Below are 24468 nucleotides of genomic sequence, written 5' to 3'. Positions count from 1 at the left end.
TGTCATTGTTCAACCTGACATCTCAATAAGCCTTCCTTCTAATGCACTTCCAAGACACCATTTCCACATCACGCTGTTCAAACCAATGCGAAGCGCATCTCTGCAGGCTGCTCACTGCGTGGCAGACCTTTGCCAACACACGCACTTACACAACAAACATGAAAACTCTTCTCAGGTAGCAAACTCAGTCCACCATGATCGACACACGACCACAAAGACCGCACATAAGCCTTCCTTCTGATGCACTTCCAAAACACCATTTCCACATCACGCTGTTCAAAACAATGTGAAGCGCATCTTTGCAGGCTGCTCACTGCGTGGCACATTTTTGCCAACACGCGCACTTACGCAACAAACACGAAAACTCTTCTCAGGTAGCAAACTCAGTCCATCAGGATCGACACACGACCACAAAGACCGCGCGTGTGACACACTTTCTCAAAATATTTCAGAACACTGCACCAGTGCCTGACTGCGCATTGCTACCCTGGTGCGCTGGTGCAGGGCACACTTGGTGCACATGTTGTTGCACTGCCTTTGCCCCGTCATGCAGCTCTGAGGGCACCAGTGTTACACTGCTCCTGCCCTCAGAGGGACAGAAGGTCGTCTTCACGATCGAGCAGGCCCGCCTCGCGGCTGCAGGCACCAGAGGCCACGAATCGTCGCAGCTCTTCTTCCTCCTGGGGCTTGAGGCCACTCGAGAAGAGCGGGGGGCTAGAACCCAGCCGTCCAAAGGCTGCCTCCATTTCCTGCCACGGTTAAAAACAACGACAGGTGAGCTTGGATGCAAAAAACAGACTTTGGGCACGAACCAAACATACTCGGGGCCAATCATTTGTCTCTTTTTTTCCCTAGTGAATTTGAGGCTACAAATCAAGCAGTAATTTTTTAGCTCAAATGTCGGCACAAAGTCATCATCATCATCAGCCTGACTATACCCACTGCAGGGCGAAGGCCTCTCCCATATTTCTCCGCTTAACCCGGTTCTGTGCAAGCTGCATCCACTTGACCCCCGCGAATTTCTTAACCTCATCCGCCCACCTAACTTTCTGCCGCCCCCTGCTACGCTTTCCTTCTCTTGGAATCCAGTTTGTTACCCTAAGCAACCATCGATTATCCTCTCTTCGCATTACATGTCCTGCCCATGCCCATTTCTTCTTCTTAATTTCCACTAGAATGTCGGTAACTTGAGTTATTTCTCTGACCCACTCTGCACGCTTCCTATCTCTTAATGCTACCCCTACCATTTTTCGTTCCATAACCCTCGGGGTTGTCCTCAACTTAAATAGAACTCTCTTGGTTAGCCTCCACGTTTCAGCCCCATAGGTGGGTACAGGTAAGATGCAACTGTTGTATACTTTCCTCTTCAGCGATACCGGTAAGCTACTAGTCATAATCTGCGAGTGCTTGCCAAATGTGCTCCATCCCAATCTTATTCTTCTTGTTATTTCCTTTTCATGGTCCGGATCTGAGGTTACTACCTGTCCTAAGTAGACATAATCGCCTACTACTTCCAGTACTTCGCTACCTAATGTAAACTGCGGTTCCTTCCCGAGGCTGTTGGATATTACCTTAGTCTTCTGCATATTGATTTTCAAGCCTACCTTCCTACATTTCCTGTCTAGGTCACCAATCATTATTTGCAGTTCATCCCCCGAGTTGCTTAGCAAGGCAATGTCATCAGCAAATCGCAGATTACTGAGGTATTCTCCATCTACCTTATCCCTAACTGCTCCCATTCCAAGTCTCTGAATACTTCCTCTAAGCAAGCTGTGAATAGTACTGGGGAGATTGTGTCTCCTTGCCTAACACCTTTCTGTATGGGAATCTTGTTACTTTCTTTATGCAGAACTATGGTTGCTGGGCAGCCACTATATATATCTTCCAGCACTTTCATGTACGGCTCGTCTACTCCCTGATTTCGCAATGCCTGCATCACCGCCGATGTTTCAACTGAGTCAAATGCTTTTTCGTAATCAATGAATGCTATGTATAAGGGCTGGTTATATTCCGAGCATTTTTCTATCACCTGATTGATGGTATGGATATGATCGATAGTAGAGTACCGTTTCCGAAAACCTGCTTGATCCTTTGCTTGATTGCAGTCTAAGGTTGTCCTGATTCTATTAGCGATTACCTTAGTAAATACCTTATACGTAACAGACAGTAAGCTGATTGGTCTGTAATTTTTAAGGTCCTTAGAGTCCCCTTTCTTATGAATGAGGATAATGTTTGCATTCTTCCATGGTTCCGGTACCATCGATGACACCAGACACTGCGTATACAGGGTGGCCAGTTTTTCTAGCACGATATCCCCCGTCCTTTAGCAAATCTGTAGTTATCTGATCCTCTCCAGCTGATTTCCCTCTTTTCATACTTTTTAATGCTTTCATGACCTCGCCCTTCGTCACTGGTGGAATGTCTGACTGTTTTTCCCTGCCACCAATCTCGTTACGGTCCTGACTACTTTGGCTGCTGTAGAGATCTGTATAGAACTCCTCGGCTACTTTGACTATCTTGTCCATATTCGTGATGATGTTGCCCGCCTTGTCCCTTTTCGCATACATTTGGTCTTTGCCTATGCCCAATTTCTTCTTTACCGCTTTAAGGCTTCCCCTGTTCTTAACAGCATGCTCAATTTTCTCCATGTTATACTTCCTTATATCAGCCACCTTGCGCTTATTGATTAGCTTTGATATATCGGCCAATTCAATCTGGTCTGTTGGATTGGAAGCTTGCATACTCTGGCGTTTCTTAATCAAATCTTTCGTCTCCTTAGACAGCTTGCCGGTATCCTCTCTAACTATCCTACCGCCTACTTCTACCGCACACTCAGTAATGATGTCTCTGAAATTATTGTTCATTGCTTCTAGGGTAGTGTCGCCATCCTCGGTTAGAGCTGAATATCTACTCTGTAGCGAGATCCTGAATTCTTCTGCCCTCCCCCTCACCGCTAATTCGTTGATGGGTTTCTTTCTTACTAATCTGTTGCGTTCCTTCTTCAGATTTAGGCTAGTTCGGGACCTCACCATCCTGTGGTCACTGCATCACACTTTCCCGATTCAACAAGGTTGACGACTGGGCAAGTTGGTAAGGGTTCATACTTAACCAGCCAAAGGATGAGACACAGGAAAGAAGAGGACAGGACAAGGCTGGACTAGCAACTGAATGTTTATTGAACAGAAGAAAAAAACGAAGACTCCTTCGTTCAATAAACATTCAGTTGCTAGTCCAGCCTTGTCCTGTCCTCTTCTTTCTTGTGTCTCGTCCTTTGGCTGGTTAAATATCAACACCTTCTCGATTACCTCTGCATCTTGCACAATGGCGGGGTTTGAACACATTATGAAGTCAATTTCATTTTTAGTCTCCCCGTTAGAACTTTTCCATGTCCATTTCCGTTTCTTCCGTTTGCGGTACAAGACTGATTAGTCAATAAAACTGTTTTTCGGTCTTTACTCCCTTATTTAAGAAAAGACAATATGCTATAAATGCTTACTTTTTTTTTTTTTGTGGAACGTAACATGATGCACTTTTTGCTCACTATTTTCATTAAGAATACAGATGTGATGGGCTTACTGAAAAAAAAAAAAAAAATATAGCAATCAAATCAAATATTTCTTTTCTTCACATTTAGTGCATTCAATCTGTGACTTGCATTGCCATCCTGTGCTTCCCTTTTGCATCTGCCCATATACACTGCCTTGTGCAAAAACATCTATAAAAACCCATGGCAACCATTTTAAGCTAACAAGCGCCAAGAAGCAGGTCATCATTAGAGTGAGTACCATTTGGTACTATAGTTATACAAATAAAGCGTGCGGTTAGTACTACCAGCGGCTTGGTTTCAAACTATATTTTCTAGAAAGCAAATTTTTGCCAGCCAAATTAAAATGCCATATAACATGGTTTCACTCAATTTGAAAATCAGCACACTGCAATACACAACCAGCCAGAGATTAGCTGGCTGAATAAACAAAGCAGCGTCTTTTACACACATTGTTTTGCTAATGCATACATTAAAAAAAAGGAGGGGTTCGACGTACTATTTGTATATAAATATTCACATCATAAATCATATCTGATATTGGGCCATATCAAGGTGCACTTCTCTTAACTCAAGCCTCTGGTTATTCAAACAAGAAAATCTCTGGTCTCCTTACCATCAATGACATTTAACTGTATACTGCACATTATACTTACAAACTCTTACTCCACAAAAAACTTCTCCTGTGTAGATTGGGGGCTTTAGAATAAGGTTTCACATAATCCTTGTGTTCTTTGTGTTTTCTGGTCTCCCCAAGCATTTAACTCGTCTCATTTCAAGGTAGGCATTAATTGCGTACAGTTATGTTTTATCTATAGCTAGTCCAGCATAGTCACTAGCCAACTCTAACTGCTTTGTTAGGAGTCTGCATATACCCTCCTCTCTGTATATAAAAAGCATGTAGCAATTATACCACACAAGAAAAAAATTGGAGAATGGTTACGATGCTCGGTAATGCAAAATTTGAGCACAACCATACTGTGCTAAATCAGTATTCTGCCTGTTACAAAAAATATGTAATTGACTGAAATTCCGATTGCTCCACTTGGGATGAAATTGATTAGTGTAGTCAATTACGGTCCCTGAAAAGTAACTGAATAATTACGAAAGTAATCAGTTATTGCATTATTTTCCTTCCATCATTTATTCCTATAACACAAATTTATTCTGACAATAATGAACTAATGCAGATCGTTTTGTCACATGATATGCATTTACAAAAGGATGTTGTTCTTTGGAACCGTTACGGATTCATCTTTCCTCGTCGACAGGTCAACGGCCACATACTCTCTCTCAATTTGTGCGTTGGTGGGAAGAGTCTCCCTACTATACGGTACGAAAACCTTGTGCCCCAGCTCACATACAAAATCATCTCACGCGGCGAGGGTACTTGCACAGGATATACGTGATATTTCTCGGGAAGCGAACCACCGTACGAGATGGCGGCGAGCCGGTGAGGGCCCCAACATAATCACGCACGGTGCTTCTCCAGAAGTCCACTGCCGCTCTGTCAGACAAAACTTCCCAACTAGCGTCAGTGTTTGCCACCAAATTGAGGTTCTCATAGCTGGACAATCAGCCACATTTCGCTTTTGGGGAAACAAATGCAACTGGTTAAAAGTAATCAATTGCAAAAACATATGTGACTCGACCACGGCGTTGCCATTTGAAGACAGTAATCAATTATAATTACAAAATTACAAGAAAATTCAAGTATAGTCACAAGGAATCAATTACCTGCACTGCGCTACATACCATTCTGGCTCAAATCATAGGTGACTGCACATGCTATTGCTGCACTTTCATCCTCTGCTGTGCTCCTTGTTCGCTCAGAAGTTAGGCTGTCCGATCAATGCTGCTAAGTCCACAAATGGGTTCCAGAGGTGCACTCCAAAAATGCACTATGGTGCAGAGCAACAGCTCTTGTTCGTGGCTGAACAGTTTGCTGCTGCGATATTTCAGCTTTTTGTTTTCAGATCTCCTTTTCCTTATAACCCCCCCCCCCCATTTCATTTCTTTTTATTCTAATCATATTTTCAACCTTAATTTCTTTCCAGGCATCTCAGTGAGTTTAAATTATCCCTTAGGCTAATTCCGACGAGCACAATCAGGAAGACCGACAGGTAAACATGTGGCGCAGACTTGAAAATACCACCTCAATTACCCCTTCAATAAAAAAAAAAAACACCTTGCCTCCTCAAAACACCTCAAATACACCACCTCAATTCGACCAAAAAGCCTTTCCCACCTTGTTTTGCTGTGATTCTCATTTACCGCTATGATACAGTGCTAGTTTTGTTAAAAAAAAATAACAGCAAAAGGGGCGCGTTCTGAAGGAGAAGTACACAGGACGCTAAAAACACAACTGAAATTTTCTTTTCTTAGTCAACTGCTGGCAGGGTGAACGCGTCCTTTCCGCTGGTTTTTTTTCACATAGTACCATGCACAAATTAGCCCAACAAGCTAAGCTTCTTCGCACTGCTATTTCTGCATTGCAAGTGCGTCTATAGCGTTGCAATTCCATTATGCAATCGATCACTTATACTCTATTTTCCACACAGTGTAACCTAGCCATCATTTATCTGTTAAAGGGTGTAACTCCTACCAAGAAAAGAAAAACAAAAAGGCAGCACATTTACCTGTCACAGTGAAGAATGCAGCAACTACAGACAAACACGAAGGAAAAGACAACATCGGCATTAATGCTATTCCCGCATCCCCATTTGTCGTGCTTTCTCAACTCCAGCCAAGGAACTAATCGACAAGATGCGTTGCGTTGGCTTTTATGACACATAGGCAACTAAGGCCATCATGTACCAAGTTGAGGGTAAAATAGTTCCTTTATATAAATAAATTAAGAGTTTGAAAAAAAAATCTACAATGGTGTTCTCTTCTAGGAAGAGGCTAGGATGAAATCGGATGTGTTTGTTATAGACACACAAAATATTTCTTCCCAATGTCCTCCAATTTCATGCACAATATTAAAATGTAGTTTATTGTCAACTGTTCACCGCATGCCTCACATGTAGGTTTTTCTTGTTTGAGAAGTATGAAGTTGTGTGTGAGATGTGTATGTCCACTGAAGACGCAACGTAGGGTTACCTCTAAAAAGCGCTCTCCATGACTGGATGACTTCCATTCTTAAATGATAGGCTTGAACAGGTGGTTTGTTATTTCCTTCACTATTCCATGAAGCCTGCCATTTAGCTCTGTACGAGTTTCACACAGTCTTTACGCGCATGTTGACTTGCTTTATTACAGTGTTATGGGCGCGTGCAGCACAATTGTCCACTTCCTCGTTCCCACCAATTCCCAAGTAGCTAGAGACCCAGCTGAATTTTATGAATTTATCAGCTCTTACAACAATGTGAATGACATCTTCATCCACAAGTTCACCTTCACGAGGTCACCTTTACTGGAAGCTTCATGCTCTGAAGGCATACCTACCGTATTTGCACAATTCTAATGCGCACTTTTTCCGAAAATAAGCGTTTAAAAATACATGCGCGTTACAATCAAACTCGAAACGCCAAAAAAAAAAAAAAAAATACAACTTCAAACCGATACCTGCATCAAAAACTGAAACGAAGCAGCTCAATGAGCGATAGCCAGCCGCAGTGCCATCGGTATCAGCAAGCCGTTTTGAGTCAGATCCATCCATGAGTGGATCCAGCGTTTCGATTGCCATTTTTCGCATACGTTCCGTTTCGCTGGTGTACCCAGAAGCTGCGTTGAATTCGTGCATTCACCCACAGCACAGTGACAAGATGGAAAGGCAACGACGCTTTCATAACGAGGCATCGTTTAAGCGGAAAGTAATCCTGTTACCAGAAAAGGAGGGGAACCGGGCAGCGTCCCGTGCATTAGATGTTCTGGAGACATGCGTTCGCGATGACCATTTGTGGTCGGTGGACAGTGAAAAAGAGCTGTCTTCCGACTCTGACGGCGAGTAGACTATGATGTTCCCATCTCGTGGTTGTGTTCGTGTGTTCCGATATGTGTTCTTGAGTTCGATTAAATCTTTTAGGCAACTTTCAGACGCTTGCTGACTGCGTTATTCAGTGTGCGCGGTAGAATCGGCACAAAGTTATTTCTGTGGTTTCCGGGCCTTAAATATTACTGCGTGTTACAGTCAGGGGTGCGTTAGAATCGTGCAAATACGGTAATCAAAAACTCATGACGTGCAAAATTATTCGAGAGAAGTAAACCACTATATGTTCTCTTACTGCTCTGCCCTTTCTCATTTTCCCATTCTTGCTTGGTAACACTCACAGTGATGCCCTCATCAATTGTTGTGGTAGCTGCCTTGGACATCTGTATAGTTAAACAACACTGAGCAAGCTGCAACTCGGCAATGGCAAGCTTAAGTACTGTCCGCTTTTTTTTTTTATTCTGCCTCATTCACCCCTTCTTTGGATTCCTTCTTTCTCACCACGGTCGAGCTGTCCGCTCACTACATATGACTGTTACCATGCCTTTCCGTACCAGCCCTTGCAACCCATACACAAACTAGCACAAAGTGTTGCAAGAGAGATGCGTGGAGGTGTTTGGCGGAGTCTCACGATCATGCGTTCCACCCGATGACGATGGCACCGTGGGCCGCGCACAAGAAGTGGTCACCTGATTGCGGAGATCAACTACGCGCTGTCTGCGGGAGCTACGTGTGACCGGTGGCGGAAGGTCTCCCGCGAGCAGTTCTCGCTGTAATGAGACAAGAGCGCAAGGCACCAGTCTAAGGTGGTGCAAATGGTGAAGTGGCGGCAAGGCTGTGCAGCTGCTGTGTCAATCGGGATGTAGGTGCTGTGCTCGTGCTGTGTAAGGTGCTGTGCTGGTCCTTGCTGCACACGTCTGCTTCTGACTAACGTGAATGCTATGGCGAACAAAACGGCAGTGCGTGCAAATGCCAGCCACTCTTGCAAAATTCTGCGTATTGTGGATGCTGGGATATGTAAAACTTCAGGACTACACAGATAAAGCCTGATATGGTCACAACTTGCTTTTGCTCGACTTAAGCGAGGGATTTTGTATATGTAGGCAGAGTGACGAATTTCCGTCAAGCAGGACCTTTGTTGTAAATGCACTGTGGTGACCTTGTGTTTGAAATTTTGCAATACTATGCTGAAAATATGAGCTCACTGGGAGGTTCTTCCATCTCCCAGGACTTGCAAGAAGTATTACAGAAGCCTCTATGCTACTTTGCCGCAGCAAGAAAAGAAAAAAAAAAAAGGACTTATTGCTATGCCTTGGTCAATAACATGCTTTCTTTTTTTTTTTAATCCTCCAAGTGCATTACTTGGCCCTGTCAAGGCAAAGGAAAGTCTTTTTTTATCCTGACTGCTGCTGCTGCTCTTGGTTCGCTATTACAGATGCTTATAGGATGGTACAGATTTATGCTTTGTTTTACCCAGTTTCCTTCGATTAATTCGAAGGCCTGACACTGTTGTATTACAGCTGCACACACCCTTCTCTCTTCTGGCAATGACAGCGACAGCTGTTCTGAATCATATTACATACCATATGCCAAGTCAAAATCTGAGGAGGACAGTTTTCCAGCGGATGACAAAATACATTTAGGTTGGTGCTATTTGCAAGCCTGACATGGTCATGCAATACAGAAATGGGCGCAACGTGATGGCGCCCGAACACGGCATACCCAGTGAAACTGCCATGTGCACACTAACGCAACTCTGCACCCCGATCAAAGTGCAGATAAACGTTTTATGCGAGCAGAAAGCGATAAAGCCGTGCTTCAAGGAATACCACATTGTATAAAATGCTGACCATTTTTTTCAGCTTTGGGAGCTGTTGTGCTTTAAATACTACCACTAAATTTTTTCTCCTTTATTTTAGTCATTCTGTTCGCTCAAAAACCCGAGAAAAAAAAATTGAAACTGGCTGAAAGTTCCCTTTTTTTAATTTGAGCCTTAAAAGGTTTAGTAGTCCTCTCTGTTCTACCCTCAACAAACAGAGGGTCAGCTATGTTTAGTCAGGTTAGTTAGAGCTCAACAAGCAACAACAAACATGGGTTCACCTATACTTGCTTACATGCACGCCAGACAACATGGGCTCACAACATGGGATACTTGCTCGGACTTATGCCCCTTGCATCGACCGTCGCGAATGCTCAGGCCCAAATAGCCCCAATTACTCTAACCAAACGGGAAGCCAATAAAGAGCTCTGGCCATAAGACACACCGTGTCCGAGGAGAGGTCAATGAGCGGCGTGACGCGGCCTTCCTCCTTTCCTTCAGCCTCCTTGTTGCCATTGGCCTCTGGACGGTCACCCAGCTGACCTCCACCCTCCTGCAGAGAAAAATCAGGGGCAAAATCTGCGCTCATCCTTCTTTGACACAGAGTCCAGGCAACAACGTTGCACAACAGCGAAAGGAAGCCAACATTGTGCAACAAGATGTGTACCATGAACGAACTTCACAGGTATCCACAAAGTTTACACTGTACCTTAACTTTTCCCTTTCAGACCTCCTTCTCCTTAATACGCTTTTTTTTTATGTTGGCAACCAGTGAGGAGTTTTTGTCAGCCCTACTCTGGCCACGGTGTGGCTCACAGTAAAATAAAATGAAATAACTAAGGGCTCTGAGATGTTAAAGAGCTGCAAAACATTTGACACATCTTGCATCAGGTTTCACAGGTAAGCACGATATTAAAGGGCAGCTGCATCACTTTTTAAAAAAAATGAGTTCGGAATACAGATATATAGTTTACGACCCCCTGAACACGAATACGACGTTAAATTTAGTCATAAGTGACCGCAAACTACTTTTTAATCAGAAAAACGTGCACCAACGCCGTGGAGCGTTTTGAAAGTGGCGCTCTTGCCTCTGATTGGTCAAGCGCGCCGTGACGTCAAGGACGGCAATGACAGCGGCGGTCCAAGCGATTGTACATGCACGCACGTGCTTTTCTGTGCATGCATGCTGCTGAACATGCAACGATCACGCTGCTCAGTGGAATATGATATTGAGCCGTACTTGTTCGAGCCAGCGGCGGCTTCGGAACAAGGTGACACTTGCGGCAGCGGCGACATGACGAGTGAGGAGACAGCTAGCAGCGGCGATATGACGAGCGAGGAGACAGCGCTAACCTTTTCCCGCATGGGAAATTCACACTGGTACGTACCGCTGTGCTGCACTGCTGTATGCGCCTGTGATTCGCTCTCAATTGAACATATCTGCGTTACTCGTGCCCTAAATCTCCTGCCAGACTCGAACGAAGCAGTGCCACGTCAATGCGCTTGATGTGCCGATTGTAAACAAATGAACTCATCCAGACAAGCCGTCGCCCCAGTTTTGTTGCGTGAATTTAGTCATTTATATGTCAGCAAGAGCAGCAAAAGTCATGCTCTCAGCTCCCGCAACCTTGAGTACGTATACATTTTATTCTGGCGGGATTTAGCAAATTAACGCGGGAGCGCGGTATCGACGAGAAGCCAGGCCGCTGCCTTGCTGCGCGCGTGTAATCCCATTTAGAACACCGGTAAAAATACCGAAACGCTAGGACAGCTATCGGCAGTCACGCGCTGCCATGTCACGAGTTTAGCGCACTTCATTTAGCTGCGCTTAACATCGCGACTTCGACCACAGACATCAAGCTGCCCCGATTTCTTTTCTTAATTGGGATAGTTGTTGAAATGAGTTTGACAGTGGGTAGCTCAAAAGAAAGATAGCACAGAAGGCAGGGGGACAGGACACACACTAGACTTGCGACTGAATTTTACTCCGGAAAAAACGAGTTTACACACATTTTTTTATCTTTATCCAAGTGCAACCAAGGAAGATAAAAAAAAATGCATAAACGCATCCTCTTCGGAGTAAAATTCAGTTGCAAGTCTAGCGTGTGTCCTTGTTCCACTGACTTCTGTGTGCGTCTTTCTGGTGCGCTAGCCACTATGTGTCAGACCCATTAAGTCAGTCTATGAATCCAATAAAGGATATTTAAACTGCATTTGCATTGCTCAGACTGTCTTTTATTTACAGGTGCTCATGCATGCACTGTGTCCCAATGGACACTGAAGAAGAATGTATGTGCTGCCAGGAGGTCCAACAAATAACCAAAAAACAGAAGCACCCACTGTGCATTGTAAGAACAAAGAAATTCAGGGATGTGTGCCTCAATACCACAGTCTTGGAAGTGGCACTTGCGCAAAGAGGCACCAAAGTAGCTGCAAAAGCTGACAAAGAAACTTTTAACCGGTAAGAGATGTTATCAGTTTTGCTAAAAGGTAAAACTGCTAGAAAGAAATGGGACAAGAGAGGAAGGCACAAAAAACAACACGGGCGCAAACTTTCAACTTGTTCTTTCCTCTTGTCTCATTTCTTTTCATTTGTGCAGTTCTACCTTTTATCTGCAATGAACCAACTAGCCCGCAGAAATGTTCACCAGTTTTGATGTTGAATAATGCAAATACACTTTTTATGTCCGCAGGCAAATGAGGTATGCAGCATACCGCCAATTCGTGTGGCTGACATGGAAGCGGATGGGCAAAGGCAGAAGAGTAATTCTGCCAAGCTGTGTGGTCAGTGCAATTAGGAAACGTTACGCATCAAAAAATGGACTATACACATGTTTTAGACATGTCTGAAAATGCCCTCAGGATAAGGACAGGAGACATGTATACTGGAGAATAAATATTTATTGCGAATGACAATTGTTTGATACTGCTACAGTGGATACAAGCCAAACACTAAGCTAGAAATACCCCTCAAAAGAGGCTTTTCAGCCAACGATACACAGTTGTTGACTGCGATGCCATGATGCTATCACCATTGGTTGGAAGGTGAAGTTGTATCTGACAATAGCATTTTAGTACACACATAAGTGGCGATTCAAACTGTTAGTGTAAGCTCTGCCTTTAATTAAAGACTACTTGCAAGCACCTGATCTCAAAGAGTCACAGTTGCCCCTGCTACCAACCTAGCTGAAAGCTCACATTCTGCCACATAAATGCTGTCGCCATTCTCAAGCTTCTCATTTCAAGAGGTCACATTTGTTGTTGCCCAATGGTGCATGTGGGTAAGTTGCTAGAGAACTCTCGCATACCATGTAGACAATCAGCATGAAGGAAAGCAATGCTTCACCAAGCCAGCAACAGACCAAGTGATATATGTGTAAAATCTTACCAAGCATGCAACTATATTTGTTACGTGGTGACACTAGGAGGCCCCAAGGTAAAAACTGACAGAAAGGGGGGGGGGGGGGGGGGGGGGGGGTAGTACTAAGAACACACAATTTATTACAAATTGCTGCAAACACAAGTCACAATATAAATAAGAAATACTGAATTAGTAGTAGCAAGCAAAGGAGACAAAGTGGATAAACAGCACATTGATTAGTGCATTAGGCATCGGTGAATATATTCATATAGCATTCTTTAACATGAGTCTGGAATGAATGTAAAGCACATGGTTCAATTTCGACAGGAAACGTGTTCCACAGTGCTATGCTGGCAAATCTAGTGGTAAATATGATGTAGTTTGTTCAAACCTTGAAAAGAAGACTGCAACAAGGCACCCAAAGGGTAAATGAACTCAAATATATACACATTTAGCTCGACAGCAAAAAAGTGGTTTGTGTGAATTTCATGTTTCCATGTGCAAGAGCAAAAGCACCGGAAGTGTGTTAAACCACCGCTCTGCAATATGTGCGGGTCCTGCCAGCAATTCGCCCAGTCAAGGCTCCCACGAATTCATCTCTGGATTCCGTCTTCCATGCTTCATACTGACATGGTGAGCAAATACCAGCCCCAAGCAGTAGGGATCACTCAATCTGTACAGCTCTCCAAATGGCACCAACAACCCTGGGACAATGCACAATGATACGCATGTATTCAACATACATGCAGAATCTGAAATCAAAGTGCTGGCTGTTCACACTACCAAATCTGTCAGACTAATAACATAGGTTCCTGTGATGATTCCTCAAGGTGTTCCAGGTGGTTCCCCGAAAGTGTCTTCTTGACGGCACCCAAACCCTTATCCATGGGGAAGAAGCAGGAAGAGAAAGAGCGAAATAAATACTCTTCTGCCTTAGAGCAGAGACTGCCAGTATGAGTCCCGCTAGCGATGTGTGTCATCCATTTTCTGGGCGTCTCCCGCGCCCTTCTCTCGGCATGGTGGTGACTTGGTTTAGCATTCTGAGGCTCAGCCCTTACAACCCTATAACAATTCTGGCAACAAGGCGAAAGTCTTTTTCTTGCATTGCATTACATTCATTACATTCTCTGCTACTATATCAACCTACGAAGTACTGGAGCTGTTTTATGGCAAAGAAGCAGCCTGGACTGAGTACCTGGATTGAGTGAAGCTGTTTTTTGATGCCAACTGCATTCCAGAGGAAAAAAAAGGGTGGGTGTTTCTGACGTACTGTGGCCCAACACATCACATGCTCTTTGCTATGGAGCTTGTTAACGCCCAAGATGCCCGATCAAGTGTCCAGTCTCCATAGATGACATGTTCACCATGCTGTCATGCTACCTCATTTCGAAATCTTCCATGGCGGTGTGCCGCTTCATGTTCAACAGTTGCTATAGCCAACCAAATGAATCTGCAAACAACTACACAGAATCACTGAGAAAGCTATCACCAAACTATAAGTGCAGCACTTTTTTTACTGACATGCTGTGGGATAGACTTCTTTGTGGCAATAATGATGCACCAAAGTAGCAGCACCTCCTTGAAGAACCAAACCTGATGTTCAAGTTAACAGTCAACTCCTTGTTGTGCTGGAGACTGAAGATTGACTGAGACATGTTGATGCTAACGCAGGGCATAGCCAAAGCTCACCAAGTTTACACTGTATATGAGCGCACATGAAACAGAAAGGTTGTGATTGCTGTGGAAAACCACACTAAGCAACAGTATGCCAGCATGCCAATCACGGTGCAACACATGCATTATGATAAGGTATTTAGCAGGAGTATGTCACTCTATGAAGCTACAGACACAAAGCAGAACATGTCAAGTAGGCAAAACAAGCAAAGGCAATGGAGCCAGTGCAAAGCCTTGAGAATGATGGGAACCTTTCTGCAACCAAACCGCAAGTCTACAAGCTGTGGCAAATGAACAGCGAGTAAACATTTTCATAATTGTGGCAGTTTACAAGTTCCAAGTGAGTCTCTATGAATGGAGCTGGACATAAGGCGGTGGGTATTTTCGAAATGAATGAAACTGCATTCCAAAAGCAATTTTTTAAGCTAAGTAAATCCATCGGACATAACACAGAAGAGTTATTGTGGAAGACTTACGCCTGTTAGGGGAAAGGTTACCATGCCAGTACTGTTTTGGTGAAGAAAAGCTACACTGCAATTGTTTGTAGCTCCAGACTACTATCCAGCCCTTCTCGGGAGATATTGGATCAACGCACTGCAGCTCGACCTAGAATGGAGCTGGACATAAGGCGGTGGGTATTTTCGAAATGAATGAAACCGCATTCCAAAAGCAATTTTTTAAGCTAAGTAAATCCATCGGACATAACACAGAAGAGTTATTGTGGAAGACTTACGCCTGTTAGGGGAAAGGTTACCATGCCAGTACCGTTTTGGTGAAGAAAAGCTACACTGCAATTGTTTGTAGCTCCAGACTACTATCCAGCCCTTCTCGGGAGAAATTGGATCAACGCACTGCAGCTCGACCTAGGTGATGCCAGAGTTGCTGGCTCACTTAAGAGCATTGGTGAGCTCCTCACTCAATGCAAAAACGCATGACATATAGTCATACATTGCTAGCCTTGTTAGTCATGGACATAACTCAGCCAGACCGAGACCGAGAAACTCTACACATTTCACTTGTTACTAGAAATCAGCATGAACATTAGCAAGTGCGTTTGCTGGAAGTCCCTTTATCAAATGGGGAAGCGGTGTACTCTTGTATGCTGTTTTCATTTGAACAAAATTCAAGAATTCAAGTAACAAAATTGTTGACATCAACCTCACCATAGTGGTTCAGTGGTTACGGTGCTCAACTGCTGAACACAAAGATGAGAGACCGAATTCCAGGCACGTCAGCAACTTTCAAGACGTCTTTGTATTCTGCAATGTCAGTGGATGTTAAAAAACACCAGGAAGTCAAAATTTCCCTACCCATCACCATGGCCTTTCTCATAGCCTGAGTTGCTTTAGAACATTGAACCCTATAACCAAACTACTGACATAACCAACCTAGGCCATGCTACGGCTTTCACATCTGGAAAAAACATGACACACTTGTAGCCATACTGTAAAACTTATTCCAAATCCTATGCAGTGACTGGAATGAACAGCATTTAAATGTTGATGTTGATGTTATGTTTGCCTCTTGTTCGCACAACTTTCAGGATGATGCACAGCCGACCAAACTATTACAACTGACTGAATCTTGTCTTCTTTTGCCGCACAGCCTCATCCTTTGACACCATAGGGTACTGGCTGCTTAGTGGTGGTGGTTCTTTCACACAGAGGACCGTCCTTGTGTGTGGTTTCTTCTCCACCTCAGCCATGACTACTTTCAACAGCCTCCTCACGTATCCTGCGAAAGTATTTCAGATGGCATTGATAATTCAGTAACAAATAGAGTACACTCAATCATACCATGGGTGGGCTGCTCCTTCACAGGACGAGCTGTTGCTTTGCCTGCTGTGGCCTTTGGGTACCTCAAGCTCCACCTCTCTCTGCCATCCTGTGTACATGCCTGGCTTCTTCCACTATTTTCATTGTAGTGGAGTGCTGCTAACTGGGTTCTGTAAGTCACATATGGTCAGTACAGTTATACACAATGTCATAATCCTTTTGTGCTATGCAGGGCAGTACAAAACAACCAAATATAAGAGACTGCCAATCTGCATGAGCTGACAACAGGTGACAAGCTTTTGTTTTCCAATGATTGCACGGGATTTTCAGCAATATGAGTAGGACTAGAGAAATGCATGAATAGTAGATTTAACAGCACTAGCTAGTAATGAGCATAATATCCTACAGACTAAGCAATGTAAACACAGCATGCAAAGTAACAGTGCTTACCAAAAGAGGGGAACCGATGATACCAAAAGGAGCATAGGTGATTTTTTTTGTGCATGCACTGGTCACATAGTAAAACTAAGAAACCATGCTGTTGCGAAATACGGCTAGACTCTGTCAAGGTTAAAAATGGGTTTTTTATTTGGATTATGTGACTCAAATGAAGTAAAGGCTCCAGGCCATTGAAAGTTACAGACTGGCTCCCAAAGTGGCTGCTCTGTACCACTGCATAAGGAAGAATTCTTATTTTTCACCAAACCTGCAGCCCTTACTTTGCAACAATACAAGTCCAGCTCTTGATTTTGTTTAAAGTTGCACCTAAAGCAGGAAGGCCTGCAAAAAGAGGCTGTGGCCTAGCATCCACTTCCCATACACTTCATGAAACATGTGGTGCCATGGCAGCAAAAATGATGAACTTGGCACATGCAAATGCAAAAAAGCAATGGTGATATGGTTGCTTGCTTGGTTATCAAGTATTTAATCACTGTGCATATGCAGCAGAATGAGAGAAGAGTAGAATGGATATGAGGTGTTCTATCTGTAGCCATTTCATCCACCCTTGCTTTACACATAGAATGAAATAAAAAAAATTAAACAGCACTGCAGAATCTGCATTGGAGTAATGCGAAAGCAGGGATGCTGCTGTTGGTTGCTCCTGGTTGCTTAATTCACTTCTTGTTCACCCATTTTACTCTTTGGTACTTTCAAATTGTGCACCAATCCCTCCCTATGCCCTTTTTCGGCTCTACTTCTGGTTGCGTGACGTCACAACCTCTACGTCATAATAATTCACTTCTTGTTTACCCATTTTAGTTTTGGTATTTTCAAATAGCACGCCAATCCCTTCCTATGCCCTTTTCTGGCTCGACTTCAGGTTGCGTGACGTCATATCCTTGACGTCACCTTAATTGACTGGTTTAATTAAGGATTTAGTATTTAATACATCTTGACATCACCTTAATTGACTGACCTAATCTTTCATTTCTTTCTTTGCCTTTGACGAGGGTATCAGAAATACAGGACCCACTGACGCGCGGCACTGCATGTGGGTCGGTCTGCGCAAGGAGTGTACAGCGCAACGACGCGTTCCGTCAGTTGTGGTTACACGCCAGTAAGCAACTGATCACAGCTGAGGTTGTGTATCGGTATATGTTTGCATCCTACAGCGAACCTGTGCGATGGAGAGTTGTGGATGCCATTTTCTTGATTTAGCATAAAACACGCATATATTTTCACTGATTGAATGGGGTGCTAAGGCAAGGTTACAGCGTAAGTACCCTAAATTTTGGTTAGCTGAATTAGTTATATGGCGAACTTGTTGCGACCAGGTTAAATTGTTGCTCAAGTGGATGCCGAGTTTAATAACTATTTTAGTATTTGATACATTCAAATGTGGTGTCAAGCCATTGGCTAATGAGACCATTTTTGCCTTTACTTTTACGTTTTTCCTCTAATTATTTACCTAGTTATCTTATTGGCCTAATTATTTTTTCAGACACAACATTACGTCACCCTCTATCAATTGACACCACTCATTAAACTCTACCACTTCTCAATTACTCACAACTGCGGCGGACACGATTTTGCGGACGCGGTCTGCGAACAGAAATCTGTGAACATAGCGAAGTAATGTATTCGCATTAATAATGTTTTCTTAATTTCCTACGTGTGGGATACAGAAAGCAGCATGCTTACCTTGCCTTCATGCCCAAGTAAGAGTACTGGCAGAACTTTGGAGCAAAGTGGAGCAGCAGCCCATGAAACGTTTCAAGCCCATACGTCTGGTGACTTGTTGACAGCTTAGGCATGTCTGCTAGCAAGTATCTGGAGGTTGCAATAGCTTTCAGTGTTATGAATGCCTTGGATTCTGAAAAGGATGCCCAGAAACATGTTTAAAAGAACAGAAGGTACGAGTTATAGCAAAGACATAAAAAACAAGAGTTGCAGAAAAAAAGAAATTTTGCTAGTGTGGCTTCCCATAGCAAATCTGTTCACTGAAATTGAGCTTGATCAGGACAAACATGACAATGACTGAAAAGCATGTTAAATTTTGTGACAAATGTCATTTACTGTTCACACCGTCTGTTTTGCTTCTACAGTGAGTTACTGGTTAAACCTTTTCATTGAAGTGCTCATATTGTGCTGCATCATGCATGAGCAATATTACTCATGCAAAGCAAAAACAAGTTTGCTTTTAACAATGCCTATTCAGGAAGCACATTGAGCTTATACTGATGAAGACCCAGACAAAACTGGTTGAAACAACCACCACTGATTCACTGAGCATTACGACAGAAATTTTTCTTAACTTGTGCAAACCACAAGACATGCTAGATGACTGTGAGCAGAGCCTCTTCAGCGGTGTCCCCATTAGTAAACTGCATATTACAACAGCAATAAACACTGCCTACTGTTGGCTTCTGCATAAAATATAAGGAGAGCTCTAGTAATCACTGCTTGCTGAGACAGCTGCAAGTCTATTGTTGCCTTTATTGTGATCGCCGCAAGCTTGTTTTAGAAATGAAACATTGAGGCCTGATAAAAAATCAATACAATAAAGCTGCATCAGCCCTTAGACTGCCTGTTTACTGCTCACTGAATGCACTGAAGCCTTTTCAAGATAACTACCAATTTACAGCACTATTCCAGTAAATACTGCTTTGAATCGGCACATATGTGTGTGTCTAGGACCCTGCATGTCAGCTGTGCAAGGCATATGGCTCGTGGACTGAGAGGCAAACATGAACGTGACAAAGACAACATAACAAAGAAAATGTGAAAAGACGTATTCTATGTTCATGTACTGCAAAATTACACTTCACAAATAAGTATTCAGCCAGTATGTGGGGCCTCATAAAGTTAAAATACTGCCTACACTCCTAAGCTTTTAGGACATAAAAAGCATATACTGAAAGTACTGCCCGCTCTCTTTTCATCTACCAAATTGCATTAGCACTAAAATCTCAGGTATGATGCTTTGGTCCCAAGTGACTCAGGCTATAAGAGATGACATAGTGAAGGGCTTGTGAAATTTCGTCCACACAGGGTTCTTTAACATGCACTGAGATCGTACAGCACATAGGCATCTTGCTCTTTAACTTCAACGAAAAGTGGCCACAACAGCCAGGATTTGATCCTGCTTCCTTGGGTTCAGAAGTCAAGCACCATAACCACTAAGACCCCGCAGCATGCACCTCATGTATGAGATGTATTACTATAAATGGTTGGTTGGCGCAATGTGCATGTGAAAAAATGATGAAAAATTAAAAAAATATTCTGATGTTGCACTGCTTATGTGTGCAGTACAATGGCAACAATAACTCGAATATCTGCCAGTTAAAGTACCACATACCTTCCTTGAGCCATTGCCGGGGTTCAATTTCTCCATGCAGGCATACAGGGAAGAGGGCACAGTCGTGGACATGAACGTCTCGACAGTGATTTAGCAGTGATGTCCACTTGGGCACAATCATCTCCTTGCATCCATGGCTTGACACCGCTGCCCAATACAGGTGGTTTTCAACTGCTTTAGCCCAAAGCCCAAGCTCCTTGCAGCCACTCTGCTTTACAGCAGCAGCTATCTTCTTTGTCACACCTGGAAGCATATTTTACAATAAAGGTGAATACAGAGTCATCAAAATACAACATGTAAGTTGGTACTATGATCAAGAAATCTGCTTTGCAGTACCTTTTGCCACATGCCAGACATCAAACTCGTGGGTTATGCTTGGCTTGTCCCTTTTCAGAAATGCCTTTACTTGGGTGTGTCGGTCCGTCACCAATACTTCAATGGACAATCCATGCTCCTCCACAAATGTGAGGCCACGTTTCAGCCCCTCCAGCTCCATATGGCAGCTGCCACCAACCTCATTGGACTGCAATATTTAGAATTCAAAAGTTCAAATTAACATGAAACTAGACCAAGCAGCAAGCATCCAAGGTGCAACCTCAGTAGTTCTTGCTACTGTAAAACTGTTCATAAAATATTAGTAGGTAGTACCAAGTTTTCAGACCATGAAGGATGTTTAGAACAAACCTGGACAAGTTCGAAATGCAGGACCTTGTTCTTTTCTAAATCGAGCAAAGTGTATGTTCCAAACTTTGCGCTATAACCGGGTGAATCGGCCCGCCCATCTCCGGCAAGCTTCACTTCCCTGCCCGAGGCATCCTCCAAGAGCTGTTTTTGCTCTTCTTTCCAAACCTGTAGAAAATTTCACATCACTAAGCATCTCACCTGCAATAAATGGCTGAATGAAAAACTAAATTCAGAAAGCTTACTGTGTCAATGGCAGGCCAGAGGTAATCATGCTGAAGCTTGAAGAATGTTCTTGGCCTAATCACTTGTATTCCAATTGAAGCCAGCATTCTCAATGTAGCTGTGGGGTTGTTACCAGCAAATAAAACAGCTGCACTAAGCTGCACATTTAGGACAGGCTGCTGGTTGATGACTTCTTGATTGCTCCAGTAATATGTATGGCCTGCTGGGCATTCTGCGTACACCTCCAGCAATGTGCCTGTGCATTTTAAAGTGCAACTGCATGTTGCAAGGCAGGTGTGGCAGGTGTGAAACAGTACTTTTAGCTTCTTCACCTCAACTAAGCAGACTATGCTTTCTTCGGGTTCAGTGGGAGCATCTAAAACATTAGCTCGGTCGTCATGGCTGAAACAAGTAGCACAAATTTTGTGATGAACAGAAAAATAAAGACATGAAACACTCACTGTATAAATTAATTTGTCTTGTGCAATGTCACCAGATATCACAAACACCCAAGTATGATGCGGCAAGCACAGTGTCATAACACATACCTGAACTCTGTTGAAGGACTGTAGTCTTCATCTTGGTCATCAACCTCATTTTCACTGAAGCTGTCCACAGTGTCCTCCTCAAAATCAACCGGGGCCACCTTGACCTGTGCAGTGGTAGCCAACATGCTGCTCCCAACCTGGATACCTGGAACAAGCATTTTGTATGTGGTCTGCACTCAGAGCAACTTCAAAACCTGAAAAAGTGTTTCCTTTTCATTCGGATACACAACAGCCACAATGCACTCACACTCTTTCTCTGCTTAACCTATGTAATACACGTTAATGGGAATCGTGAGTGCATCTGGGTTACTAGAAACCACACTTCACCTTGGATGTGTGTGTGTGTGTGTGGGGGGGGGGGGGGGGGTGAACAATAATTTGTTGCGAAACCAGAGAAACATACCAATAGAAGTCATCCGAGGTCTTGTCTGCAGGCTCTTCGACAGCATAGTTGTATCTTTTTCGGTCTGTGAACCTTGACAAGCTGTTGCTGGACGCACCACCACTTGACAGCATTTATCTACTGACTCAAAGCAGTTGATATATGCTTGCTCAGCTGCTATGATATGTGGATGTGGCATATCCAGATGCGGCAGGTGCAAATGAGGCTGATGTGAATTTGCGATATCCGAAGGCGGCATATCTGAGGGTGGCTCTCTTGAAGGCTGCTCACTCGAAGGCAGCTCATTTGAAGGCGGCTCACTTGAAGACGGCAGTGCCAAGTCCGACGAAGTTTGTGAGCCTGCTGGGCATTCCGAATTTCCCAGGAGCTCTCCAAGAACCTGAAAATAAAAAAAATGGCCATAAGATATAAACATGACATAAGAAACTTAATTTAACAAAGCAGAGGCGAGTTTAGGATGTGCGTTCTCCTTTATGACATAGGTTTCTGACTTCCATTTAAAAAAGTTCATGCTTGGCATGTGCAAGCAGAATCGGATCGCCAAGTGCAAAACGTATAGAGGTCCAAAACTGCTCGTTTTTCTGAACAAAACTTTTCATGAGCAAATAAGGGCTGCCTTTCCGTTCATCGATTCAGCAGTGTGATGACTCTTTCCGAATCGCACCGATAGCCTAATCATGGTTAGCCAATATGCTCACACACTGCAGCGTTGTGGCCATTGGCTGAGCACACCTGCTGCAATCGTTTAGAAATTAAGTTCACTGTGCCAAAATTTCGACAGCTCTTGCCCAATATTTTTACTGTGACACCTTACTGTATTTCTGTATTGTCTCATGGTTGTCCTTTTGTGCTGTGTCACATTTTATCTGATGCTTGCATTTGCACATAGCGAGTGACCTCATGCACTTACAGTTATATACCGCTGCTTTTTTTTTTTTTTTACTTCTCTATCCACCCTGCCAAGATCATGGAAACAAGAACGCAGTATAATAAATAAATAAACAAATTAGAACATAAGCGTGCCAGCCGCCAATGCACTTTCATGAATTAGGCAGGCTGGCTGGCTGTCGCGCGACTGACATATTTGAAGCACATAATGGTTTTCACAACAAATTCTTGCGCTCAAGCGCTGTAGCGTGCATATGGAACAAAAAAGCCACGAACGCCGAGTCTCCCATATAGTATATGCACTAGCCTTCATTCTAATCATCCCGGAGCACACCGTCAATTCCTCTCCAGCGCATATAGGCGCGCTCCCGTCTGTACGCCGAGCATGCCACCAAATGCACCGTGAGGCGAAGGAGTGTCGGGCAGGTGAAGGCGCAGGTAAAAAAAAAATGATGCATGTAGTTAGCCCCGTGACAGCCAACTCAATTTCAAAAGAAAAGTAAAACATTAGTGCACTGAAATCCGGCGAGCCTGGCGGCCGAGCAAGCCAGTGGAGCGGGCCTTGCACGGGAAATACGAGTCACTACAAGCCCCGATTGCACAAACAAAAAGGAGCTAACGCAGCTAACGCCCTAAGTGCCGTCGACGACTAGAGAGAGAAAAAGAATACAGGATCACCTTGAGAGAGATATATAACGCGCCCGTCCGACGCGCGCGGCTAGCGCGGTCTTTCGCTGGGTGCGGCGTTGGGGTTCCTGGCTATGCATGAGCGCGTGAAGAAGGTATGACACTCCTTACATCCCACTAATTACCCACTCCCTCCTCTTAAAAAAAAAAAAAAGCCCTGCTCTGTGACATTACTTCTCAGTTTTCCAGCCGCGTCAGCGGGCGCCAATGCTGAATTGTTTTACTTTCACCTGTGCCTTCGTCTGCCCGGCCACCCATCTGCCCCACAGAACAAAAACGTAAACAGAACAGAAGAGCAATATGATGTATTGGACCTCTTACCTCGAGTTTTCTTCTTTTTGCGAAAGCAGCTCTTGGCGGCGGAGAGGTGCTCTTGTGCGCGAAGACAGAAGGCACAGCACCGGTTTTCAATCGCGCAGATTTTATCGGTATCCCAAAAGATCGCATCAAAGACAAGCTTTGGTGATAGTCACTGTCGCGAAAATGATCTGAGCAGATCACCGACGATTTCGTAGGCTTGAAATTCTTCCTCTTGACAGTGGCAACCCACTGCGCCGATAGCCTGCGCTCCTTAGGAAATTTATGAAACGCGACATCCTCTCGGCCGCCAGTGTTCGTGCAGCCATAGGCTGCGCAGTACCACGGCATGGTCGTTCTTTTCGTGAAGAACGGTGCAAGATGCACTGAAAAAGCTTGCGGCAACGTTCGCAAAGGAGAAAACAAGCGCGAGACAAGAAAAAGGTTGCACTGCGTAGCCTGCAAGCGACAGGCGATGCACGGCCTGCTCGGGCAATAGAAGCGGAAGAGAGGTAGATGCCGTCCTTGACGTCACTACCGCCTGTCGTACTCCTGTCGTCTGCTACTGACATCCCCCCCTCCCGCGCTGTGCACTGCGGAGAAGCCTGAACGCGGAGAAGCCTTCACTGCGGAGAAGCCTGAACTTTAATCGATGATTACGTCACTATTTCAAAAGCTAAAGCCAAAATATTTCGTATACTTAACATACAAACCCTGCAGATTCGACCCTCTGAAGCGCATCAAATTCTAAAACCGGTGCAGCTTCCCTTTAAGGGGGGACCCTGGTCTTAAGACAATATTTTTTATTTACTGGTAGATTTTGATGAAAGTTGCAC

The 24468-nt window shown here is 44.0% G+C and overlaps 2 protein-coding genes across 5 annotated transcripts in view; both read right to left on the bottom strand.

Annotated features, from left to right (window-relative positions):
- Positions 1 to 447: 447 nt before the first annotated feature.
- Positions 448 to 24468, bottom strand: part of LOC146207957 (low density lipoprotein receptor adapter protein 1-like) — a 48322-nt gene continuing 24301 nt past the window's right edge. For 2 of the 4 annotated variants that reach the window (XM_084591671.1, XM_084591670.1), the window contains exons 6-8: positions 9740 to 9847; positions 8165 to 8245; positions 448 to 749 (exon numbers count right to left, since the gene is read on the bottom strand). In XM_084591671.1, the coding sequence (XP_084447797.1) occupies positions 588 to 749; positions 8165 to 8245; positions 9740 to 9847 (351 nt within the window). In that variant the 3' untranslated portion in view covers positions 448 to 587. Of the gene's footprint in view, positions 750 to 8106; positions 8246 to 9739; positions 9848 to 24468 lie in introns of all 4 variants that reach the window. The other 2 variants (XM_084591672.1, XM_084591673.1) reach the window with 2 other exon arrangements.
- On the bottom strand, positions 15417 to 21838 carry LOC146207958 (uncharacterized). Its single transcript, XM_084587191.1, has 9 exons — positions 21761 to 21838; positions 21358 to 21502; positions 20830 to 21211; positions 20588 to 20752; positions 20240 to 20426; positions 19904 to 20146; positions 18247 to 18418; positions 16126 to 16274; positions 15417 to 16063 (listed from the first exon to the last, which is right to left on the bottom strand). The coding sequence occupies exons 1-9, from the start codon at positions 21804 to 21806 to the stop codon at positions 15897 to 15899; spliced, it is 1656 nt and encodes a 551-aa protein (XP_084443317.1). The 5' UTR covers positions 21807 to 21838; the 3' UTR covers positions 15417 to 15896.

Source organism: Amblyomma maculatum, chromosome 1 (genome assembly GCF_055883805.1).
Source record: "Amblyomma maculatum isolate TAMU_Amacu chromosome 1, ASM5588380v1, whole genome shotgun sequence".
Taxonomy (NCBI): domain Eukaryota; kingdom Metazoa; phylum Arthropoda; class Arachnida; order Ixodida; family Ixodidae; genus Amblyomma; species Amblyomma maculatum.
This window is presented reverse-complemented; position numbering and strand designations above follow the sequence as displayed.